Source organism: Achroia grisella, unplaced genomic scaffold (assembly GCF_030625045.1).
Source record: "Achroia grisella isolate CSIRO2021 unplaced genomic scaffold, CSIRO_AGI_Agris_v1 utg461, whole genome shotgun sequence".
In the NCBI taxonomy this organism is placed as follows: domain Eukaryota; kingdom Metazoa; phylum Arthropoda; class Insecta; order Lepidoptera; family Pyralidae; genus Achroia; species Achroia grisella.
In genome coordinates, this window is record NW_026712871.1 from 714,976 (window position 1) to 732,130 (window position 17,155).

The 17,155-nt window shown below is 32.5% G+C and overlaps 1 protein-coding gene across 3 annotated transcripts in view; it reads right to left on the reverse strand.

The window, feature by feature from the left end:
* Positions 1-1,902: 1,902 nt before the first annotated feature.
* LOC131845353 (cytotoxic granule associated RNA binding protein TIA1) overlaps positions 1,903-17,155 on the reverse strand; it is a 110,112-nt gene continuing 94,859 nt past the window's right edge. For 2 of the 3 annotated variants that reach the window (XM_059194408.1, XM_059194404.1), the window contains exons 5-9: positions 12,132-12,312; positions 10,521-10,650; positions 7,782-7,960; positions 6,703-6,835; positions 1,903-5,464 (exon numbers count right to left, since the gene is read on the reverse strand). In XM_059194408.1, the coding sequence (XP_059050391.1) occupies positions 5,405-5,464; positions 6,703-6,835; positions 7,782-7,960; positions 10,521-10,650; positions 12,132-12,312 (683 nt within the window). In that variant the 3' untranslated portion in view covers positions 1,903-5,404. The remainder of the gene's footprint in view (positions 5,465-6,702; positions 6,836-7,781; positions 7,961-10,520; positions 10,651-12,131; positions 12,313-17,155) is intronic. The other variant, XM_059194405.1, reaches the window with a different exon arrangement.

The following is a 17,155-nucleotide window of genomic DNA, read 5'->3' on the forward strand; positions in this document are numbered from 1 at the left end:
TTTCAAACAAAAGCTCGGTATTTTTTTTTAAGAATAAAACGTTTAAATGTGCATTGTAAGTTATACGTTTTATGAAAATAAAACAGATTTTGAGCTGTATACAAAAGAAATCTTACCTAACTCTACATTGAGACAACACCAATGGACGGTAGAAAAAATGAAGGGGGGAGGGTAGAAATAGGGGAATTATAATAACAAGACAAATGAAACGGTGCAAGTTAAAATATTACTATTCAATCTTTTAAAATCTCCATTTTGAACCTTCATTTTAAATAGTACATGAAAAAAAATAAGATAAAAGACGTATCTTTTATCTTTTTTAATAATGAACTAGCAGTACATGAAAAGAAAAATCTACTACACATCTATTGCGTTATTATTGCTGTGTTTTATTTTATATGTTTGACATAAAAATCGACGTTTTTCCATCTTAGTTAATCAGTCATATACGCCTTATAAAATTATACACGTTTTTTATATTCTAAAATGTATTACTTCCTCTTTATATATATAAATAATTTTAGAATATAAAACACTATTTCCTTTACCACCTGGTTATATCTTGCAAGAATTACAATATTACCATTTTGTCATCCATCTTTCATTAAAATAAAAGTACTTATAAACATTAATTCCTCAATCGCAACGTCGATAATTATATCAAATACATTATAAGTAGTTTAATTTTAAAGATATTGCTAGACAACTAAAAATACAGGACCATTACAAGATAGGACCAACATCAAAACACCATCTATACGTACATTTATATAGACAGGAAGTAAAATAAAAATTAATAAAAGTCGCTTAATAGTCGTGGGGACTCCACTTTACACGATTCAAAAAATATTTTTTTTTGTGTACAAAAACAAGTTTCTTAAGCATGCGACGAGTATCTTAAGATTGGGACATTAAACTCTACAAAACATCGAAAGTCTAGCTCATTCTAAAAAAATAAGTCAAATCACTACTTGATATCGATAAATTAAAACATTTACTAAATCACGATTCACATCTCTACTAGGTACATCAATACATATATACAGTTATAACCTTCAATGTGTAATTTTCAACATCAATATTTTTCGCGCCAATTTCTTTGCACAGACTTACAATTTATTCTTAATTCGTTCCATTCTTTTTTTTAAATCGTGTATAACTTCATACATTGACAGCTTGACCGTCATAATATAACCACAGAGTTTGATTATCTACCTTTGCGTCTATACTTTTTCGAGCCATTTCTTTTATATTTTTGTAAATATTTTACTATATTTTTGTAAATATTTCCGAATTTATGGCAATTTTTAAATGTATTGTTTTGAAAATTAAAAATTAAAATAACGTTTAATTTTCAAATCAATACGGTTAATAAGAGGTTACCTTACTTACCAAGTTTACTACTAAATCGATTCTTTGTCCATATTAATATAATTCGATTTTTATCTTCGTTTCGATTTCAGTGCATTATACTCGTTGCTTCAACTTCTTTATATAAATATTGTCCTGAAACTCTACCGAATTCAAACGAACAAATTATTTATTTTAAATATAGTTTACGCCCACCATTTGTTTTAATAGAGGAATCACAGAGTAGTAATTATAAGCTAGGTACAGTTGACAAAATGAGTAATGTCACGGACTGACGCCATGATACCGTTTATGTATAGAAATTGATCCTGATGATATAAATAAGTTTTATCCGATAAATTTTATATGTTAATTAATGATTTTTAAAATTATATTTGGATAACTGCATAGTGACATAGTTTTTTAAATGCTACTTTATTTTAACAGTATCTAATCAGAGACATTGGGAAAAACTAAACTCAATTTAAATTTCGAACTTCTGCCTCCTGCCCAAATGTTGAGATGAGATGATGTTGAGAATAAGGTTATAAGTCGAATTACTACAAATTATTTAGGTTTTAATGATTTAAGTGTTACGAGATTGCTCGTTTTTGGAAGACGCCCGTATCCAGGTTTAATAAGCTTAAAAAAATCTGCTATCTCGTACATTAGCTCAATTTGGTTCTATAACCTCATACATCATAGTATTTTGACCAATTATCATAGGTCAAAACCCTCGTACCTCAGGTCAAAAATCCTGTATTTACGAGGATACCTCGTACAGCATTCCTGTTCGTATAGAACCTGTTTATGGTGGCGAAACTGTTCGATTGTTATTCATTACTTTCAACCCTATCATTAAAAACGAGTAGCGACAGTTGCAATTGACTTCGCGTGCTTTTTGAAGCACTAAATACACATTGAAGGCCATACTGTTTCATCCTTAGAGGATTTATGCAATTAAGTCTGAATTTGGTGTTATATTTAATGGGGAGACGGACTTGATATGACTTCCAAAGAAACCTAATATTTGGCACTGGTTGTGTCAAAAATGGTATATTCAACAAAAAAACAAAATTATATATGTAAACGATTATACATTTACATGTAAATTAAATGTAGTTTAATTTAATTATGCATTTAAATGAAAAATATTGTTTCATTTACATAAAGAAGTTAGATTTAAAAATAAATGAGTATATAAAAATGTTAGTAAGTTGAAAAATACAATTTTTAACACGCTGTGACAATACGATAAAATCATAATGTAATTAATAGACGACAGGATTTCTATAAGGCATTTTCAAGTTTTTAATTTTTTTCCAAGGATTTTTTATTCATTTATAGCCAATTCTACGTTTTATTATTATAATGTCGAGCATTATAATATATTTGGTGTTATAGTTTGGGACTTAAAATTATATAATATCATATCTTAATTTCAATGGAATGGACCAACAAAAAATGAAAATAAATGTAAGAATTATACATATAAATGAAACTAAAACAACACTTAAAATTTCAATAGCCTATCTAAACGATATAATGTTTATGTTATTTTGCACAATAAATTTGTATATATAATATACTTTAATATATCTTGCAATTTCACCTAGCTAACACTTTAATACTCCATTTTATAATGGAGAATCTGCCTGATTGTTAATATATTGTAATATATCTTAACTAGCTTATATTTAATGGAGACAACGAAGCCGTCTGTCTATGTAATCTTATAATAGATAGCATTTATCTATATGTATAGTTGAAGGAAGTATATAGCAACAAGAAAAAGGCAACGACTCGTCTGTTTTGGACTATGGGATGAAAATGCATCCTTTCCAATGCACGAGACGGTCGGCAGTTTAAATTATCATTATATTAACTTACGTCTACTCGGATATATATGTAATGCTTATTTTATTCACTAAGTCAAGCAATTATAGGCATAAATTAATTCATTTACTAAGAACTAGCATCATTATATGTTGACTAAAACTAAATTTGACTATCTAATGGTTTTGTCATATTTTCGTGATATAGTATATTTTTTCGTCGAGGTTCGACCTCAGTGTAGGCACGTGTTTTAAATAATGACAAAATTCATTCTCATAATCATAATTAACTTCATTTCTCGTAGTCATCTGTCGAATAATCATTGACGCTTTTTAAAATGGACTTAATATTATACTAATAAATGTAATTGCATTGTAACGGCACATGACTTTATTTTATTAAATTTCAACATACAAATATCAGTATTTATCTAAAATTCTTTAGACGATTGACATATATTCTTATAACAATTAAGAAAAGCCCTACCTTCAGTTAATCGAGTCGTATTTGCTAATTATTTAAAACACGTTACCACTTCTTTCACTTTTCCGATTGACAGAATGACAAAATTGACTGAACAATTCGTTCCTTAATAGAAATGAATTATATAATATATTTTTAATATATAAATATCTTATTATAAGTACTAACGATATGTCTCTCAAGTTTCCACTACATGCTCAAAACAATAACGCTAAATAGTAAAAAGAAAGTAACTACGACAGTCAACCGATAAATATGTCAATATAATGTATAAAATACATGTTTTACAAAATATTATATAGAATTAGAGCGGCGCAACACCGCCGCATCAAAATGTTTCAAAAAAGACAATTAGTAAACTACTGTTTTTATTTAATTTATATTCTTTTAGAACACTAACATACCTCTGTAGAGGGACACACACAAAAGTAAACACAAAATTAAACAGATGGACTGTATCCGTTGAGAAATAAACGAAAGAACACGATACAACAATCAGCCAAACTCTTTTTCAGAAAAGAACAACAACGCGTCGATTTTGAGAGATAAACCAAACAAACTGTTCTCATATCCGCACATACCCATTTTATCTAGCTACAGTAAACGATTAAATGCATCTTAATATCTATGCAATAAATATTTTTTCTTTTCACTTATCAACCTATTCAATAAATAAATCTAATATTTTCACTACATTTCGGTATTTTTTCAAAGTCATTAAAGTGTATCTATTAATATTTAGACACAACCATTTTTATAACAGTAGTTAATAAGTTTATCGTGATTTCGTTATTTTATGGTTCTGAATTTGGCATTGTCTCGGTTTCAGAAGGGAAATAATGCACGTCCAAAAAAGATGACTAAAACACCTCTCTATTATTCGTATTTTATTCTTTTTATACTATTTCTCGTCCTTACGTCCCTAGCAATCTCAGCGGATATAAAATGTCTTAAAAAACGTCTCACTCACTGATCGGAACCTTGCCTAAATTTTTCACTACAATCCTACTAAACATGTTTCCAAAAATCTACATTTTTTCCACTAATCTTATCCTATGCTTGTGCTATCAGATGTTTGGTACATTAAGACCTCATTCGTCGGAAACCGCTTCATGTTCCACAATAAAATCGCAACCTTTTTTGGCCCGCGTGACAAATGATATAACCATCGACTTATACTAAGCCTTATATGTAAATAATCTAATGTTTAAATAACTATATATTTTCTAAAATTATTCTTTATGTTAACTTTTAATGCATTTCTCATGCAGTCATAAGCAGCAGTAGAAACTAAAATATTTCGACGAGACTGACTCACATTTTGCTTTTCTCAAGAGTAAATATTCCACCCGTATTATGATGGCGAATGTAACTTATCTAAAATGTTTACTGGCTTTCAGCCGCTTACATATTATTTCATAATATTTAGCACTATCCACACACGGTCCGTATCTGCCGCTTCAAAAATCTTTGGTATAAAATAATCACATTGAAATACACAAACTAAATATCTTTGGCATAGAAAATAAACGTGTAAATAACTTTACATATATTCTCATAATCAGGCGATTATGAGAATATATGTAAAAGCAATTTTATATGTAAAATTAGTTTTAAATGTAAATGTAAGATTATGCACATAAATAAATAGCGAGTGTGCACAGAAGCGACCAGTTCACACCCAGTCTTTGTGCAAACAGCAGCAGGGCGGCTCGGGCGGTGCGGTGCGTTGACCTCACACGAGTAGACTAGGGGCCAGCCACTCATCTTCACCGATCTGGAAGTTCCGTTCAGACTACATTACGCTTTGCAGGCACTGATCAATACTATAAAACACCGGAGTCTAGAAATAGGAAATCTTTCGTATTGGTTTCATATAAAACAGTCAGGTATGAGAACCTCGCTGATTTAACAGTTTAGCTGCACCACTTTACTTTCCGATGATTATTTATTCGATTAATAAACAATAGAAACTGAGGAAGCAATTTTTTCAAGGTATCCATAAAAAAAAATCTTTCAGTAATAATGCTGCCTTATTGTATTCATATACATATATTTCGTATACTAATAAATTATATATTCATATATTGGACAATGCAATTAGAGCTTACTCTATCTATGTAGGAACATTTTTGTTCATAAGTAGATCTATTTACCATAGAAAGTTTTTATCTTTTTATGTGACACTGGCATGGAAAACAATTGGCCCACCAGATGGAATGTCAAAATTTAAATTCAAAATATCTTTATTCATGTAAGTCTATTACAGACTCTTATGATATGTCAACTCTACCGTCAGTTCGGTATGATTTCGAGATGAGAAGAACTGATAAGAAACTCAGCTCGTATTATTTTCGAATAAATGTTGTTTATAATTGTCCTGTTGCATTTGTCAATGAAAATTATCAGGGATATATGTGATTATGTGACCATCATCAGTTCATCATCATTGGTTGCTATTCCTGAGGTATGATACTGGTGATAATTCACCCAATGTCTCATTTCTTTCTACCCTATAATTTTACCGCCCCCTGCATCTCACGTCTACAAATCAAATCAAATCAAAATCATTTATTCATGTTGGACATTTAATCTGGTTATCAATGTCAAATTTTTTGTATTCATTGTTTTCCTCACTGTTCAGTTTAGTATACAGATTCAATTAAGAAGAACTGACAAGAAATTTAACTGAATTTCTTTTTTAAAAGCCATTTTATTTACTTTGTATATAGGTGTCTATGTCTAACATTAAATGAAAATCCCGTGCATGAACAACTATTGCAATGCACGCTCGTCATTCAAGTAATCGTTTAATGTGTAATAAGTTTTGCTCAATAAATATGTTTTAACAGTTTTAAATTTATTTAAAGGTAATTCCAGTATATCTTTTGGTATCTTACTGTGTAATAGAAACACAGCTTACAAAACAACCTGCTTGGCGGCTGAAATAATTGAGACTGAGTTACCCACGCTGACTTTGATCAAAGTGTACTTTGGAATTAAATGTAATAATATTGAGGAACTTCCACTTACGGGCTGAACCTGGAAGTGTTGTACGGGGTAGTGGAGCACCTGAGGGGGCTGAGACATGGCGGCGACGCCCCCCACCGACCCCACCCCGCCCACGCCCCCGCCAATCGCCCACGGGAGCTGCACTCCCCCCATCCTGAAAAATACCTTTAATTTAAATCAAGAAAAGGGGCTGTTGTTTTTTGCACTCTCCATTTTGAAAAAAGACCCCTAAATTATATTAATAAGGGAGGGGATAGCATTTTTTATGCACGGAGAGTGCATAAAAAAAGCTATCCCTGAAAAAAGACCCTTAAATTAAATCCAGAAAGGGAGGTGTTTGCTATTTTTTACAACCCTAAAAAATCCCCTAAATTACACTCAATAAGCGAGGAGATCGTTTTATTTTATACGCTGCCCCCATCTTGAGAAAAAACTCCCTAAATTAAATCAAGAATGGGAGATCATTGTTATTATTTTATAATGAATCATTCATTACTTTTTTATCACATCTTTCAGACGACATTTCATCTCAATTTGATCTTGCACGTAACCCCCTCCGACCGATCCCCCATCCAATTTAAACGGGGATGGAAATTACGACGACCTGAGCCGCGGTTCGAAGCCCTATCGGTGACCTCAGACTAAACTCGTATCCGTCAGGCGAGAGTTGGCCTTCAGCCGCTCCATAAGTCCTTCCTTTGGTTTGGAGTGCCATCTGTATTTGCCTTTTTTGAAAAAATGCGTTTTTCAATCGTTTTTTATATTTTATTAATTTCTTTTCCGTCGACTTAAACCGAAATTAATTCAAAATTCTTTCTGAATATTATTATACACGTATGTGCGGACTTATTTTTATATATTACGCCAAAACTGGTCACACCATGTTTAATTTAATATTTTATCTTCATATTTTATAAAAATGAACCAATTGCAAAATATATTTGCACATTGTGTGCAATTTGATCCAACTTGAAAGATAGGATAGCTTTCATCTCAATTTATAGTCGCAATATTATTTTATTCAAGAACCTTAGCCACAGCAACACGTGGCCGGGTTTGGTAGTTGAACTATATGACAAATGGAATTTTGTAATGCGTACCCCATGTACTGCTGCTGGTATCCTGCGAACTGGCCTGCATAGGAGTACCCCTGGACCCCCTGAACGCTTTGCAGGAACCCCCCCAGCTGTTGGGGGTAAGTGTTGTACCAGTAGGAGGTAGGGGGCACCCCGCCAGCCGTGTATGCTGCACCGAAGGGGCTGTATGCAGTACCCCCAAGCTGAAAACAAAAGAATAACCATAATAAATAAACTATTTGACCCCGCAAAACGCCATATAAATTAAAATCGCCATTAAATAATAGGGGTTGATGTTACAACTTAGATTTCTTTTGTAAATACATATATAATATTACATACAAAACATCCAGTCCAACACAAACAATTATACTCATGAATAAAAATGTTTGTAGTGCGAGGAATCGAACCCGCGACCATAGGAAGTCCAGCGGTGTGCTAAACCGCTAGACCACCGAGGCAGTCAAAAAAGAAACAAGTAAAGTCAGTTCTATAGTACCTAGTCTGTTTAGTTTTTAACAAGATGGCGCTGTGTTGTTAATTCTGTATCATTATCATCATTATATAGTATAAAACAAGGTCACTGTCGCTGTCTGTCCGTCTCTATGTATGCTTCAATCTTTAAAACTAACCAACGGATTTTAAAACGGTATTTTTTAGTAGATAGAGTGATTCAAGAGCAAAGTTTATATATATAATACATGTATAAAGCCGGGGCGAGTAGTTAGTTATTATTAATTTGCTTCAGATTCGTAATAACTGAGTGAAATGTCATTAAAGTTAAAATTTAACTACCTGACTACAGTTTGCCGAGCACAGACTAAATATTTATTAATAGTAAATTAATTGTATTACAACGTCGTTAACACTTGATTACATCCTGTAAATTTAATATGAACTATGTGTGGAAGGGGCTTGTTAGTAATGTGGATTAATAATAATTTTTTTATTCATTCATTTCAGGCATTCATTCATAATGCTTACTATAAAATTGAAGAATTCGTTAACGATAATAATGTTTTTGTAGAAAAATTTTAAATACATAGCACTGACAATATTATCTGATTACACTAATAATGAGTGCGTAGCGATTTCTATGTTGATTATCGCATGCCTCTTACTTGTTACACTGTAATTATTTATATAAAAAAACATCTATTAAAAAGAGCAACACACAAGTTTCTTGCTCATTCTTCTTGTGATGAATCTGCATTCCGAATAAGTGGTAGAATCAAAATATGACTATTCAAAAGTGCTTGTAATGAGTTTATTTGAATAAAGATTATTTATATTTCTATTTCAATGTAAGAGCTGTGCTCTTGTCGGTGGAGCCCCCGCCAACTTCCACGAACTTCTATCAATCTCTTTAGCTGTTGATACGATAACTCTCCAATTTTATTTTGAAATTTACAAATTTAAAAAAACTTATACATATTGGACTCCATACTAGGTAAGCCTGTATCGATAGATTCCAAAAGAATTGTCAGATGTTATTAACAGATCGAAATACTGGTGATTCTGCCAAGATGTTAACTAATCTGTGCCGCGGAGACTATAAAAGTATTGCCAGATCTTATATGGTTAACTATTACTTATTAAATTCCTGGTGAATTTATCACGAATTTGTAACTGAGCAGACCTCATTCTCACCTACACTGGTGCCCCGCCAGCGAATACCGTTAGTGCAGGCGGGTCCATCATTTCATAATCATTCATTAAAATTATACACACCGCCGTCTTAATAGGTTGGGGCCCTTGGACACACAAGGAATCGGGGCCCTTTTGGAAAGTAAAAAAAAGAGAAAAAAAGCTTATTAGGTATAAGAACATAGGAATAGGCGAAGTAATCGGTATAATGTCGTAGTATATGCCTTGTAAATACCTTTTGATAATATTACTGATTTGTAAAAACAGTGTATTGTGCCCGACAAAAATCTGAATAAAATTGTGGGAAAAATTGTCAGTCCTTCGGGGGCCCCCTAAGAATGGGGGCCCTGGACACGGGCCCCGTGTGCCCTTATGGTAAAGACGGTATTGATTATATATCGGCGGTTGCTCCATTACAATGCAACTTTACAAATATGTTGAAAATTAAAACAGTCACAGTGTCACAGTTACTTGCAGATTGCATTATTTTTGTTGTGTATCTATTTATATTGTGTTGCATGTTGCATATATTGTATATGTGTATATATATGTGTACATATATATATGTATGTGTCTATATATATATATATATACGCACACATAAATTTATATAGGTGTACTAGTTGACCCGGCAAACGTTAATTTTCCATATAAATTAATAACGCTATAAAAAATAGGGGTTGGTGATAAAAGGGTGAAAATTTAGGGTAATTATAAATTTAAAAATATTCCCAAAAAATAAAAAAAGATATTGTTAGGGGTGGACAACCCTTATCACTTAGGGGTATGAAAAATAGATAGTATCTGATTCCCAGACCTACTAAATATGCGTATAAAAATTCATAGAAATCGATCGCCGTTTGGAAGGAGTATGGTAACTAACATTGTGACACGAGAATTTTATATATAAAATACTGTTTATGTATGTAATATGTTATGTTATTCATTATTATTAATTTGTAATAATATTGTCATTATTATTATTATTATTTTTTCTACTCTAGTGCCACCACCTTTTCTCTATCATTATCACCGCCTATTGTACCCTCTTAATTTTAATTACTCTGTTAATTTTATTAATGGTGCAATAAAGATATAAATAAATAAATAACTCACCTGTCCCTGAGCCTGTGCGTTATTGGGGTCCCCTGACTCCTTCCCCCACGAGCACTTCACAGGCTGTCCATTGACGTCCGTGTTGTGGACAGCCACGATGGCATGGGTGGCGCTCTCTTTCGTCGAGAATCTGGAATCAAACAGAAATATGAATATTCTATACTAGCTATGCCCGCGACTTCGCGTGGAATAGACGACGAATGACAAACTTCCTTTTTTCATCCCCTATTTTATTTTACACCTTAAGGGTAAAATTTATAACAAAAATTGAATGTCATATTTATTTAATGAACAGCCTAAAAATATTTTTCAAGCTTCTAGTTTTAAAAATGACGATACTTCCATATCCGCTTTCAACCCTTTACAACCCTTTTATCGCATTAAAAAGTATCCTATATCCTTACTCAAGTTCTAGACTATATACCTATCAAATTTCATTTAAATCACTTCAGTAGTTTAGGAGTGAAACTGCGATTGAGAGAGTTAGTTACTTTCGCATTTATAATATTAGTAAGTATTCAAATAAACTTAATATAAGCACTTTTGAATAGTCATATTATTATTCTACCACTCATTCGGATCGCAGACTCATCACAAGAAGAGTAAGCAAGAAAATTGCATATTGCTCTTTCAACTAATTTTTCTTCAGAATAATATTTTTAATAATTCTGGAATAGTTCAAATAGTAAATAATAAAAGAAATATTACGAGTCTAACCCTGAAAACTAAATGTTAGTACACTTTATACGGCACTATGCATTTATGAAAATAATTATTGAGAGAAACATAGAAGGAAAGAGGGGGAGAGGACGACCAAGGCACAGCTACATCAAGCAAATGAAAGACGGAATTGGAGTCGTGTCGTATCAACATTTAAAGAGATGATGGAAGATCAGAGAAAGTGTCAAGAGCTCCACCGACAAGAGCGTCGCTTTTAAATTATGAATCAATGAACTATTGAAGCCTTAAAGATAAAAGAGTTTATTCCTTCTTAAAAGGCCGGCAATGAACTTGCATTTCCCCTGGTGTTGCTTGGGTTGATGGGTGCTTTTGGGCGGCGGTAATCACTTAACATCAGGTGAGCCGCAAGCTAATTTGCTCCTATCCATAATTAAAAAAAAAGCAAAATATCTTTATTCATGTAGGTTTATTACATACTCTTATGACATGTCAAATCTACCGTCAGTTCGGAATGATTTCGAGATGAGAAGAACTGACAAGAAACTCAGCTCGTATGCTTTTTAAATAAATGTTGTACATGTTTATAATAATACAAATTAATTTTTAAATTCAAATTTGGGAGAATAGAGTGACCACCAGCATGTGCTATTGCAAAAGCAAATAGTCTAATCAGTGTTGGTAACGAACAGACCAGATCCCACAAGCTGCATCCGTTCACGAGTATGACGGATGGCTGCATTATTGCACTCAACCATATTAGAGGGAGCACATACCTCCGGCTCACAAGTTTGAACTATAGCGAGCATGACTGTTTCAAGTTAATCCACGTCATTGATAGCATAGGACGTACCAATCACAGTTTTCACCCATTACAATATTTAATTTACATTATTTAGATATACATAAAAACAATTTTTTTCACCAACTGACCTGATGAAAGCGTAGCCCTTGTCCTTGAAGACCCTAATCTCCTGTATGGTGCCGAAGGGTTGGAAGGTCTTCTGCATCAGCTCCTCGGTGAGGCCGGTGGTCAGACCGCCGCAGTACACGGTGCAGTTGGTCGGGGAACTCTGGTTGTAGACCTCGTCGAAGGTCAACGGCTTCGAGTTCACTGGAATGGAAGGTACCGTTATAAGATTGTTTATTATTATTTATTTATACACAATTTTTCTCTTAGTTTTATTTTTTATTTTAATTTAATTTAATTTTTTGTATATCTGTTTTGTACATATATATACTGTTCAAAATCTACCCTGTACCATCGTAAGCACAGATCATTGTATTGGAGTCCGTTGGTTTCTGTTCCCGCGCTTTCATTTCCCCTCCCTTACCCGGTACTGAACTGACCGTACAGCGGCCTTGACGCGCGCGCGCATTGTGTTGTGAATTAAAATAAATTAGAACTGTGTTAAACCTACTGTGAAACTGGAAAGCTAGCGAAGATATCTTCGAAACCCTGAAGCCCAAGAAATCCGCAGAACCATACAGGTACGTGACAGACGTTTCCACACATATTTTTCCCTATATGTATACATAGTATTTTCCCTAACATTTTGGTAGCAGAGTAAATTCCCTAACAATACCTATATATAAATTGTAAATAGCTGTGCCCGCGTTTTCATCCGCATGGACTTTATAGCCTATATGTTATTCTGATATAGCTATTATATATATTACTGTAATGTTTCATCCATCCATCCATACTTACTATTATACTTATAACTATAATTTGTGCTGGTGTTCTAGCAGTTTAGCACAACGCTTTACTTCCGATGGTCGCGGATTCGATTCTTTCCAACAGTGGAAAACTTTGTACAAACAAATATAATGATGTCGTATTAGTTCTGCCATTTTCAATGTATGTTATGTATATATTATATTATATGAGTGGTAGATTTAAAATCAAAATACTATTCAAAAGTTTGACTATAAAAAACATTATCTTTACTGGTGCCATCAATTCAATGGTGATTATATAACATCATCATCACTGCATCACCGTTAACTACATAATATATCGATAAAAAATAGTTATTATGGAACATCATCTTTACTGGTTAACCAATTCAATGGTGATTATATAACATCATCATCACTGCATCACCGTTAACTACATAATATATCGATAAAAACAGTGATTATGAAACATCATCATCACTCCATCACCGTCAATTAAATAATATATCGATAAAAAACAGTGATTATGAAACATCATCATCACTCCATCACTGTCAATTAAATAATATATCGATAAAAACAGTATTATAGATCATCATCATCACTCCATCACCGTTAACGACATAATATATCGATAAAAAAACAGTGATTATAGAAAATCATCACCATTCCATAATCCACTAAATAATTACAGGCCAATCATAATAAAAATACTAAAGCACTCCGAATTGAGATCTACTCTCGCGAGCAAGTATTAAACAGTGATTTTTGCAACGTTTTATTTTTTAAACTCTCCCGTTACGGGTAATCCCCTCCCCTCCCCACCCCCCTCTATCTCTTACTCGGGTATTAAATGCTAAGCTATTGCTGCTTTAAACATACCGATGTTATATAGATGAAGGACAGTACATGGTGCGTGAGGGATAGCGGTTTATTAAAGTATTTTTTATTGTGGAATATTTATGTTTTATTAGTTTGTTGATAGAGGATTATAATTTGAATGTTATGGTCCTCGTTGACTTTATATTGTCTTGCTGATATTGCAAATGAGAAAGTGAGTATGAATGGATATGTGGACGGATGTTTGTTACTCTTTCACACAAACACTATGGAACAGATTTTTATAAAACTTTACAATAATATAGCTTCTAAATTAGAACAATACGTTGGCACGGTTAGTAATAAATAATACTGAAATCTGAAAATGAACTAATCTTTTCATTTCATCTTGAGCAGAGTAGTTGGTAATAAATTTTAGATTAGTAAAATTTTAAATGGATACATCACAATAAATAATAATTAAATAGCAATGAATAAATTTCGAGCACAATTTATCGTTAATACATCGATATTTGTATTGTCCATGTCTATAAGCAACATTAGCTATTTACCATCAGGCGAGCCGTCACCTTGCATTCCAGTTACATAATTGACTACTGAATAGACGACCTCACTAATCTGCACTTCCCAAAGGATGACAGAGAATAGAATAGAAAATTTATTCAAATAAACTTAATTTAAGCACTTTTGAATAGTCATAACAATTTGTTTTTTATCTACCACTCGTTCGGAAAGCTGTCTCATCACAAGAAGAGTCTCATCACGAGTAAAAAACTTGTGTGTTGCTCTTTTAGAGTAACAGAGCGAGAGAGCTATATCATTAAGCCCACTTTTTGTATCAAATTTTATTGGTATACAATATTAAAAAAAACAGTTAATTTTCTTCCTAGTTCTTCTCAATTGTATCCGTATACTGAGCTGGACGGTAGGGAAAAAAATTAATACAAAGAATTTGACGTTCATAAGCGGCTAAAATGTCCTACATGAATAAATTATTTTTTATTTGATTTGGTGAAAAAAGTATATAAAAAACTAAACGGTTAAATGGATCTTAATGAAATTTAACGCGAGCCGCCATCTTGTGTCCCACTACTCTCGAAAAATAGTGATAACAAATATTTCGTTAAAAATCGTACAAGTTCATTTTTAGAAATTGTAAAACGCTATCGCTCGTGTAATATTGCAGCTATCTAATACAGCATTATCGCTGCCACTCCCGCGGGGGTACATACCGATTCAATTTGCTGGTATAATGCTACTTTTTATATATCTACATATATATATATGTATATATATACAACCATACGGACTGGGAATCCTCGGAATTGGGATCCTTTTGTTGGTGTAAGCTCACTATGTATATTTTAGTTGGGTTTTTTAATTCAATTTGAATCTGTATGATTAGAGAAGCCATTTTGTTTTTATAAGACTAACCATTTCTCAAGAGTTTGTCTACTGTCTATTTTTAAACTTTCGTGTTTTATATACTTGGCAATATACTTGGCAAATTATAGTTTCCAGGGGGAACCGCGTGGAGGTCAACCTGCCATGGTACATTGCATGCAATGGGGACATTAGTTCACAAAGAAATTCAGTTGAGTTTCTTGCCGGTTTTTCTCAATTGAATCTGTATACTGAACTGGACGGTGCGGAAAAATATTCATACAAAAAACTTGACGTTCATAAGCGGCTAAAATATCCTACATGAATAAATGATTTGATTAGAGGATTATTACCTCGATTTTTAACTTGTGGTAGAATTCGTGCAAAATCGTCTATGTGAGTACATCTGTCTTACCTATTCCAGTTACAAAGAAGTTAATGTTGAGATATGCCAGTGAAATTACAGGGTACGAAAACTTGACACCCTATTCTTCTGGAATGGTAAAGTATGTACAATAGAAATAGAAATAGAAATAATCTTTATTCAAATAAACTTAATATAAGCACTTTTGAATAGTCACATTTTTTTTTCTACCGCTCATTCGGAATGCAGACTCATCAAAAGAAGAATGAGCAAGAAAATTGTGTGTTGCTCTTTTAAATAAATATATATTTACTTATATTTATTTAAGAAGAAGGATTAGGCATGCGACAATCAACATAGAAACCGCTACGCACTTAATCTCTGTTCAATCACATAACATTTGGATACACGTGGGTCACATGATATTTTCATGTATATAGACGACATTTATCGTTACTTTGTCTGTCATTTAAGCTCACATAAACCTTAAACACATATCACAGCAATGTCCTACATGATAGGTATATGATTTGATTTGATTTGAAGGAAAAACAATGACAGTTTTAAAAAAGTAAGTGATTACACTAATAAAAGCTTACGTAATATCAACAAACTAGTTTTACCTAAGTGCCGTTTGACGAAAGTCAGTAATTCGTTTGCGTAAGGTTTTACAACAAACTGCCATAATCTGTACGCAATTTACCAGAATAAATTTAAATGTCTTATAAAATATTTTCTTTGTAAAACAGCTTATTATAGAATTAAAGAATTTATAAATGATGATAATGTTTTGTAGAAAATATCTAACTTAAAATTTATAGCACTGACAATGTTATCTGATTGAATAGAGATTAAGTGCGTAGCGGTTTCTATTTCGATTGTCGCATGCCTAATCCTTGTTAATGTAAATATAATTAAAACAATATATATTCAAAAGAGCAACACACCAGTTTCTTGCACATTCTTCTTGTAATGAGTCTGCATACCGAATGAGCGGTAGAATAAAAAAAAACTATTCAAAAGTATATTAAGTATATTAAGTTTATTTGAATAAAGATTATTTCTATTTCTATTTCAATTTGACATTACTAATTCCGTTCCATTTGCTTTGATTTGATAGCAATGGTCAAACGACATTAGAAATATCAAAATACTCGGTCTTGTGACCAATACCGGGCAGTAACTGTCTCTGAACAGTAATATATAACTGTGCATCGGAAATTTGTAATACCACTTTATGACTATAAGCTGTACTTCTATTGGACAGACAGACAGATAAATCTCTACGGACGTTTATGTACTATAAAGGTTTATTCTATCTTCTTGATAGAATATGAAAATCTATTCTATAAATATTATAATTACAAATTCAAAATATCTTTATTCATATCTCTTGTCAGTTCTCATCTCATCGAAATCATACCGAACTGACGGTAGATTTGACATAGCATAAGAGTCTGTAATAGTTGACATATCATAAGAGTCTGTAATAGAGGTCTATTACAGACTCTTATGATATGTCAAATCTACCGTCAGTTCGGTATGATTTCGAGATGAGAACTGACAAGAAACTCAGCTTGTATTCTTTTCAAATAAATGTTGTACATGTTTACAATAATACAGATTCATTATAAATTCAAATTTGGGAGAATAGAGTGACCACCAGCATATGCTATTGCAAAAGCAAAAA